We start from the raw sequence: 9,863 nt of genomic DNA on the forward strand, positions 1-9,863 counted from the left end.
AAATGAGTTGCTAGGAGTTATACTAACGAGGGGAAATGAATTGAAGTACACCGCCTCGAGCGAATTAATATAGCTGGTTTCTTAAAGCAATTTTCAATAGGACATTTGTTTCATTTTCTTTCACTGAAGTAACATCATGACTATAAATAAGACAACAGACACGACAACTATACTAAAAGAATCCTGCATTCCAGAACTTAATGTCTTGTTCATCATAGTAGTGTAAAACGGTGTATGTATCACTATCAACCTCCCCATGCGTTAGAGAAGAGGACCATGTCGCATTAGGACAGACTGGAGCCAATTGTCAACAACAGCTGCTTGTGGAAGCAGCAGCTTCAGATGGCTTTTGCTTGAAAATATTCTTCTTAACATCTGCCGAACCCTCAGCACACAGGCTAGGAGTGTCCAAGATCTGCATAAACAATGACAGACTCGGTTTGTGTCATATCTTTATGGACAAACAAAGACAAATCGCATCCCAAAGCAAATAACTTAAAAAGAACAATGGAAAACCAGAGAGAGAGAGAGAGAGTCCCTCTCTATTATCTACTACTCTGGAGATGGTTTCAACTTGTAAATACATATGCTACCAAAATAAACAACAGTCTTTATCAAAAGTGACAAATTGTGATAACTAAGGCCAATTTTCATGTTTTAAGGAGATTTATTTGGTTTGGAGGTGAAAGAAACTATAACAGGGCCAGAAAAGATCAATTGACATTGCAAGGCCTTGTAGGAGGTTGAGTTCCACCACAAACATCCATTTAAGTGAAGAAAAAGCAAAAAAAAAATTGTATTGTCTTCTACTCTATTTCATTTATCTTGTTTATTAACATAGAAGCAAGAGTAAATAAACAATGTCACTTTCTTATTAGTGCTTACTAAATGCTTAAGCTTGTTTTTGCCCCTTTTCCATCCAATTTGCGCAGAATAAAATAAGTGGGTGAAATTAAATTCCTTACCCTTGTCTACTTCCTTCAAGTAAATAAGAGAAAAAAAAGGTAAATAAACTTTCTTTTAACTCCAAATACCTTCATCCAATAACTTACAGATAAACAAGGATAATGCAAAGAAAAAAAAAGAAATTCTATATTAGTTCTATTGCTTGGTCAGTGGTCACCCTATTCTTCACTATCACACAAGATTAACAAAAATTAATCTGAAGGGAGAAATATACACAATCTCCCCCATCCCTTTACTAAGGCTTTGCAAATCAGCAAGTACAGAAAAATAGGGCGGAAGAAGATATAGAGAAGATAGAAGATACTAACGATAGATGTGCAATTTCTCCACCACATTTCCTTTAGACGATGGAAATTATTTAATTGTTCCTCATCTTTGTTTCTATAGGAGAACACTAAGGATGAAAATTTTATCAGCAAGGATGAAACTATGCTCGCGTCACTTACTGAAACACCATAACATCTTATAACCAAATATCTAATTTGGGACCATAGAACCATTCAAACCCCCACTCAGGCTGCATAGCAGTGACATTAGCTGCATATGGCATGTGGTTTGCATGTGCTAGATATCAATATAAATCAATTTAAAATATTTTAATGCTTACCACATATGCCTCCACATACTCTATGAATTCAATCCACCGCGTCACTGCCTACATAGACTTTTCAAAACCTTGTATGGGACTATACCAATTTGGCACGTATTCATGAGATTTTGTAGCCTCTTTCTTCCTCTCCACATCTTATTTTCCCTTCATTATTTTTTTTATCTCCCATATTTTATATCTAGTTAAGTAAACAAAGCATTAGAAAAAGTGCCTTCTGCCCTTAACCCAAGTAAAAAAAGCAACAAGTAGGAGAAACAGGCAATTAGAGATAATGATGCTTTGAAGGGCACTTAGATCAGCCTTCTGTTTCATTGACTACGCATTGGGTGCATTGCTAAGGTACAGCACTTGATTCAGTTATTTTCTGTGCTGAAGACTGAAGTTGATAATAGGAGTTAACAATGTGAACAACAAACATGAAATGATATGGTTATCGCATGACTAGTAGGGGTGAAGTGCCATATAACCTAAGTGCTCTGAAAGATGATGCTGCTCAATAAAGAAATCTGCAAATAACATTAATACTAATAGTTGGCCAAAACAAACCTTCAAGACAAGCTCCTCAAAGCATTGTTCCACATTAACACGGGTCTTTGCGCTACACTCTAAGAACAAACATCCATATTCTCTTGCAAAATCAATGCCTTCTTTCTTGCTTACAACTCTCTCACTTTCCTGCAAATTAAAAAAAAACACTAACTAGCCAAAGAAATAAAAAAACTGCAGCAGTATGTTTTCAATAATTTCAAAATATAATAAAATCATCAACGATGATCACGCTGGACAAACACAATTCCAGAGACATTAAAGCACAATCACCTTGTCAACCTTGTTACCCACAAGCATCTTAATGCAATCCTGATTAGTTGAATGCTGATCAATTTCCTTGCCCCATACATCAGCAAGATTGGTGAAGGTGTCCCTGCGTGTCACGTCATAAACTGAAAAATATTGGAAAAATGGAACTTCAGAAAGACCATTTGATAAAAGGAAAGTCATGAATGTCAAATACAAGAACAAGACGACAAACAACAATGAATGAAAAATAAAAAATGTAGAAACATTACTAAATTGAGGGAAGAAATATAGTGTGGTTAATGAAATACAGTACAAGTACCTAATGGAGTATTGTAACTTAGAACTACTACATCACATTTATCTAACAAATGTAAAACCTTGGAACTAAAATACCTAATGAACTCAATACCTCTAACATTTCCCCAGATGGAGTAAAGGTACCATCTCTATCCAACTTATTAGACGAAATACAAAATGATCTCACAAACAAAATAGTAAAATGATACTACTGTAGCCGCTTGAAGATGTGAAATGCTGGATTAATATTCAAAAAGTTGATGGCATCATCAAAAGAGATCTTGAAAAGATGAAGTTGGTCATAATATTTTGAAGATTTGATATAATCTTCTCTTTAACATCCCCACAAACTAAAAATGCCACAGGATTTTGAAATCTATGAGAATGAAAATAACAACTTGTGAGAATTTTTAGTAAAATAAATAATCTACTCTAAGAGAGAGGAATGCCAAGAGGTGAATAAGTTTCAAAGCATTTTACTTTGAGAGTGAGAAGGTGTTAAAACAAAACGGTAAAATTTGCACCGACTCCAAAACAAATGGGGATAAGGAAGCAGAAACTAGTGATTGGTCAATATAAGACAGACAGGAGAAAACTTGAAGATTGTAAAGATAAATGCTTCATATTTGTCACTTTTTCTTATTTACAATTGCCATCTCTCTCTCTAACATTAACTCCCATTTATCTTAGAGCAGTAACTAGAGCCCTTGATATTGGGAAAAATCCAAAACCAGACCTCCATGTTCCAAAATGCCCAAATCTGATCCCTTTCATTTTTTCTGGACCAAATGGCCATCTAATGTCTCACCACAATCAAGTTATTTGGTGAAAAAAATGAAGGAAAAAATCATCCATTTAAGTTTATAAATAAATCTATTTTTTCAGAAAATAATAATAATAATAATAATAATTAAGTTGTTTGCTGAAATTGTTTGACTAAATAATCACCCATTAAAAATGAGAATGATATTCATTTTATCAAACTGAGGAACTGAAAATAATTCAAAAGAAATTTAAAATTTGAAAAGGAGGCAAATGTACATTTACTTTTATAGGTTACTTTTTAAAATTTAAACAGGGGCAAAATCAAACAATTAGATTTTATTTGTGAAATAGTTTGATTGAAAAATTATAGAATTAAATTGTTTTATTTTTTTAAATGACAACTACCAACTAAATTAAAATAGATATATATGTTTTAGTTTTACCTATGGCCCAGAGACTCAATAAGATCGTGTTGATACTCTGTGGTCTAGAACAGGTTTCCTTCCAGTTAATTTATTCCTAAAATGTCATAGTTGCATAGCCATTATATTCCCAAGAAAACTGTTCAGTATCTTTCCAGTGTAAATTATAAGACAAAATTACAAGGCTTAGTTAAAATATGTCTAGTAAAGTTTAGATATTTCAAGTAGTTGTTTGTTTTACAAATTGGTATTTCATAAAAAATTTAACATGAAAGAAAGGATCAAAATATCTCATGGAAACAGAACGAACACCATACATTTTATGTTGCCAACAAAGAAAGCCATAATTCCCACTAAAGAAGAGCTTTTTAATATCCTAGAGCATTATTTCTGTTGAGCCAAAAACAAAATCAGAGAAATAAATTAAAGGGACAGTTCAGAATGTGGAAAGTAGATGAATTAGGGCGCCATTAGCATGATAGTACTGCTCGCATGAAAGGATCTATTATGTGAGCCTTAACTTTTGTGTCCAAATATCTGTATCCACTCCAAGAAATCAAGCATACTAGCCTTGCAATATTAACGCCAATACAAGTGATTCAACTCATGCCAATGTCTAGATCTATCTAAATCTAGCCTCATCTGAACACTGAAAGTGTTGCACTTCAACGAATTGAAGGAATATACACCATGCAAGCATAAAACTCTAACAAAAAGATACATTGAAATACAAGTTTTCTTAACTGTAAAAAAAGCAGCATAGGATGGTGTCAAAGGAGAAAGAAAAGGTAAAACACTTCCTCCTAAGACATTGGGGAATCCCAGTTTGCCTATGGAGAAAAATATTTGTCATGTTACCACGGAACCACTAGAGATATTGGTAAATATGTTTTTTCCTAAATATTTCTAACCCATTTTCGTAAGGACAGCAAAAAACAAACAATTTTCTGTAATAAGAATGGATCGAAGGTTTAAAGGGACTAATTTCGTTACATGAACATTGCTAAATCCCTCTTCTATTCCGATCTCTCATCTCAACCCTGAAGATCCTGCTTCCCCTAATCATCAACCTAGATCAGCATCTGCGACATCCTTGACAACTTGCTCTTCACTGAGGCAGCCATTGCTTGTTCTCTGGCCTTTGATGATTGTCTATTGTGAGTGGGAGATGTTGGCTGCAGGCACCTTCTTCACACAGTGTTGATTCTGTTCTATTACCGTAGAAGAACTGAATGGGATACCGATATCAGTCTATTCAGATTTGGAGCTGACAAGACTACCTTTGTTGTAGCCATCATTCCCCGTTTACTTGGGGATGTTACTCAACAAATTTAAGAAGAATAATCCCAGTTAGCCTCATTGACTATCTCTGGGGGTGACCGGTCCGGTCCCACGGAAGTTTTCCACCAGCCACCAGGATAAATCGGGAAGCGCACGCGGCAGCCAGCCCAGAAGCCCAGCATCCTTTGATTACGCCCCCCATTTGGAGGAAAAATTCTTGCAAATACGCCGTAGCTGGGGTTCGAACCGCGGGTGCCTGGGAGACAACCTGGATGTCCTACCGCGGCACCATGACCCCAGGGACCTAGAAAAGGTGGGCGAGGTCTTCACCCAAACCTTCTACAAACCAGAAGATGAGGATCTATTTCAAATTGAGTCAATCAAGTGGATTAAGTGAGAGATTTAGGTTTAAATACTAGCAGATTTAAACTCAAATTGAAAATTTTTCATCAGGCAAAGTTAAACTGCACTATCCCTCTAGGGAAAATTGTACTGAACCCAAGTAAATACGATAAAATAATATCATAGTTTAATTGGAAAGTGATTTTTTCCTAACAAAACTGATGTAAAAGGATAATAGACTACAATTTTTACAGTATGACCAATGGCTCCATACCCATGATGATGCCTTGCGCTCCTCTGTAGTATGAACTTGTCAAAGTTCTAAACCTCTCCTGTCCAGCTGAAAAATAGAATGTTTTAATTCTATTCATAAAAATTACAGCACAGAACTTACTGAATCTTAAATTGACATCGAAATCTCAAACACAGAGGTTCTAGTTGTTGGAATAACTACTCAATTAAGATAGGCAGGATTATAAATGAGCCAATTCATTTATCTTATGGAGTTAAAAAAAGATGCTCAAGCTTGTTTATTAAAAAATTTATCAAGCTTGAGACAACCTCAAGCTATTACTTGGCCCAATATTCAATAGATGAAACTTAACATGTTCTAGATAATTTGGAAATTTAAAATTGTAAGATATCAAAATAATAAACACAAATTGTATCATAAATATATAGAGGTATTATATTCTTTATATATTTGAATTAAAAAATACAAGAAACAGCACCATGAAAGAGTCTTAGACAAGTCTGCAAACACAAGCTCTATTTAAACAAATATTAACGAGCCGAGCATACAAACATCCAATCTTGTTTATTATAAATTTTTCCATACCAATGGAAATAACAAGCTAAGTACCTAGCTTATTCAAGAACATTTTATTGATTCACAGCCATAAGATAGCTATGTAGCAAAGAAAAATTGTCTTGTCGGGGAATAGATAGTAAAAAGTACAGGTTTTTATTTCAACTATATCATACAATACAAGGTGTTTTTGTTAAGATTCGGAATTTTGATTCCCTAATTTATTTTTTTCTCTTACTATATATTCATTCATATGATTCAGATCACAGGCATAAAACATTCTCGATGAGGAAGTGAAGGAACAACAATCTAGAGAGAGAGAGAGAGAGAGAGAGACTTCCTAGGCTTAGTAATTTCAAATTTGTAACGACACAATTGCAAATTTTCTGCATGCATAAGACACTAATACCAAATAATACCTGTATCCCACATTGCAAGCTTAAGCTTCTTTCCTCCCAATGTAACCATCTTTACTTTGAAGTCCACGCCTGTATAGAAAAATTGAAACTAATGATCTATCAGAGAGAAGAAAAAAAATCCTCAATTTCTTCAGAAGAATCACAAGCAAATAATTTCTCCTAAGAAAGTGAAAGAAAGTACCAGAACCTAATTCAACTTAGTATCTCCCAGTGGTTGGCAGAAAAGGATTACTACGCACATTTCATCCTACTGATTACATAAGTTCAATACAAAACGAAGTGACAATAAATCGGCAGCACAACTAGATGCTAATTCACGACACACGATAAAGATTCTGGTAACATACTTGAATTTTTTAAACTGTCCCCACTGTATCTTTATCCTGCTAATTTTAGCAAAAATTATCACCAAAAGAAGAAGATAGCAATACGACACCTATAGTGGGAGAAAGATCCTCGAAAGAGTCGGAAGTAAATCTAAGCAGAAGGCTGCTCTTTCCCACTCCCGAATCTCCGATCATCAACAACTTGAACAGGTAGTCGAACTCCGGTTGGCTCGAGGAAGACGAATCCATCGAATTGCGATCCGAAAGTCCTAGATCATGACAAACAGACTAGGGCAACCAATAAATAAAAAACAAGATGAAAAATTTCTACAATAGCAATGTACCCGGATCAAGGAATTGAGTGGAAGCCGGAGGAAGACGAGAAGTTGTAACTGATTTGCTCGATCTGGAAGAAACGAGAGGCGCCGGGGTGTGATCGGTGAGAGGGGATAAAGTAACAAAAAAACAGCAACAGGAGAGAGAGAGAGAGAGAAGAATCGCGGTGGCTGGGCGGTGAGGAAAGCGACCGACTCAACTACCGAGAGACAGCGGCAGCGAAGCGGTGGATTATTAATTATAGAAATGAGGTTATTCGGGAAGCTGTAATTAGGAGAAATTCAGGTTGCTTTATAAAGTCGTTAATTTTATATTTTAATTCTTTTTAAAAAAATATTCTGTATAATTTTATTTTATTTTATTTTTCTTAGGCTGACGCTCTTCTATCGTCAAAACTGCGTTGCAGTGTTTTTTTTAAAAAAAATATATATACTTTTATTTTATTAAAATTATTATAAATAAAGTATTACTATATTAAAATATTTTTTAATTTAATCAAACTTATTTTAAAATTATTATAATAATTTTATTTTTTAAATTTTATTTTATAATTCAAGTTTTCCATTTTTACTATCATTCGCGAGGTGATCAAAGCGTCACATCAACAAATTAGAAATGATAATTTTTCCCATAAATTTTAGGTTCCGTGAAGAAAATTTGAAATAGAAATAACAATCTTTAATTTTTTCAGGAATGGAATGGGTTCAAGGTGAATATGAAAATATTATCTTCATCCCCAAATCCATCCTAAATATTATTATTATTATTATTATTATTATTATTAAATAATAATAAGATTTTTTTTTAGAAATTATTAATAATAGTGTTAATATTAATATTAATATTTTTGAAAATGTTAATAATAATAATAATATTATTATTATTAATTTAATATTAATAATAATAATATAAATTAAATTTGAAAATGGGATGGGATGATATTTGATCTCGTGGATTGAGATTCGAAGAATCCTGAATCCAAAAAAAAAAATAAAAAAAATAACACGAAATAAGGATGATGACAAATCCACCCGCACCGCCTGCACCGCCCATTGCCATCCTTACAACTGACCTCTGCATTCTTCACCGGCGTTGTAGAGTCGTTCCAATCTGAGCCGAGCACTCTGGTCGTTAAGACAAATTTATAAATTTTTTTGCATATAGATACTTCAGTCCATGGTCGTCCAGTTTGTATTTTGCACATGTCAAGGAAATTTATAGCTTTATTTAAAACAACTCTAGCACGTAAAAAAATTGGCCAATTAAGATTATATGTGAAGTCTTTTAAAATTCAGTTGAAAGTTTGGATTGTACTTATAAGTTAAGTACAAGAAAATTAAGATGTTAAAATATGAGTTTAAAGTGCTTAAACACTATATATTGTTATAAATAATAATTTCAATTACCTTAATGCTTCTAGTCAATTGATTCAAAAATAATTATTAAATTTTAATGACTCTTAAGTCAATTAAGTATAAAAAGGTCTTTGTAGATATCTTTATAGGTTCAGATAGACCTTCTAAGGAGATGAATAATCTTAAAAGAATAAAAAAAATCTTTTACTTTGAACTTTGCAATGACATAAGAACAAATAGCTAACATAAAAATAATATCAAAAAGTAAAAAACGTTAAGAAATTTTACTTAGTTATAATTTAGATAGTTGTTAATTCAAAATAATTAAAAATTCCATTAAAAATTTCTTTCATGAAGGTTGAGTAATCTCTTATGATATTTAAAAGCTCATAAATAGTTAGAAAGATTAATACAATGATTTATTTTGAACTTATAGTTCCAAGGTACTATTTATAGCACTTATAGCTCATAAGTTACCATTGAGCTAAGGTGTCTCCAAAGGTATCCAAGGCGCCTTCAAGAGGATAAAAATTATCCTCTCTTCAACGGTAGCCTAATAGCTACTATTTCTCGGATACACCTCTATAGAAGCTCCAGGACGGCTCTAAGAGAGGTGTAAGGGCGCCTTCAGCCTCCATCATGGCGCCTCCATCAAGAGACGTGAGAGCACCTCCAACCTTCATCAAGGTGTCTCCGACCATCTTGGAGATGCTTCCAACTAACTTGGAGTCGCATTCAACCCATCCAGTTAACCTCCAAATGGTTAACTTTTCCTCACGCTTCTTTGGGTGATGTTTTGGCCGTCCAGAATTGAGCTCACTTGAACTCAACTTCATTCTTCTCCTCGAGCAGGCTTCCTCCCTCACTTCTTGTCTCTCGAACACTTCGTGTGCGTCCTTCTCATCTACCGGTATATTCTTTCACAGTTTTTCGTCTCTTGAATGCATCGAACCCGTCGACTCATTTCTTGTGTCACACTTCTCGCTCACCGCGTTTTCCGTTTGACTTCTTGTGTTCATAAACTTCTGCACACTTAGATATAAGACATCAAAATAACACATAACCTAACATACCTCAGTTAATCACATCAAAATTAATCTGAGATACTTACAATATTAGTATAGTCAATTTAATTTTT

General features: G+C 33.9%; 1 protein-coding gene across 2 annotated transcripts; it reads right to left on the reverse strand.

The window, feature by feature from the left end:
• Nucleotides 1–58: 58 nt before the first annotated feature.
• On the reverse strand, nt 59–7,605 carry LOC121970133 (ras-related protein RABC1-like). Of its 2 annotated transcripts, none has more exons than XM_042520629.1 (7): nt 7,379–7,605; nt 7,145–7,322; nt 6,709–6,777; nt 5,756–5,821; nt 2,396–2,517; nt 2,123–2,251; nt 59–415 (listed from the first exon to the last, which is right to left on the reverse strand). In XM_042520629.1, exons 2-7 carry the CDS (start codon nt 7,281–7,283, stop codon nt 308–310), a joined length of 633 nt encoding a protein of 210 aa, XP_042376563.1. In that variant the 5' UTR covers nt 7,284–7,322; nt 7,379–7,605; the 3' UTR covers nt 59–307. The 2 variants fall into 2 exon arrangements, with proteins under 2 accessions (XP_042376563.1, XP_042376562.1); XM_042520628.1 differs by having other exon boundaries at nt 7,145–7,303; nt 7,379–7,570.
• Nucleotides 7,606–9,863: the final 2,258 nt, after the last annotated feature.

Source organism: Zingiber officinale, chromosome 4A (genome assembly GCF_018446385.1).
Source record: "Zingiber officinale cultivar Zhangliang chromosome 4A, Zo_v1.1, whole genome shotgun sequence".
Classification (NCBI taxonomy): Eukaryota; Viridiplantae; Streptophyta; class Magnoliopsida; order Zingiberales; family Zingiberaceae; genus Zingiber; species Zingiber officinale.

Coding starts and splice junctions, on each gene's coding strand:
- LOC121970133 (XM_042520629.1), bottom strand. CDS start 7,283: ATGGATTCGTCTTCCTCGAGCCAACCGGAGTTCGACTACCTGTTCAAG. Junction 6,778..7,144: donor GGATCTTTCTCCCACTATAG/GTGTCGTATTGC, acceptor TTTTCTATACAG/GCGTGGACTTCAAAGTAAAG. Junction 416..2,122: donor TTGAGGAGCTTGTCTTGAAG/GTTTGTTTTGGC, acceptor TTGTTTATGCAG/ATCTTGGACACTCCTAGCCT.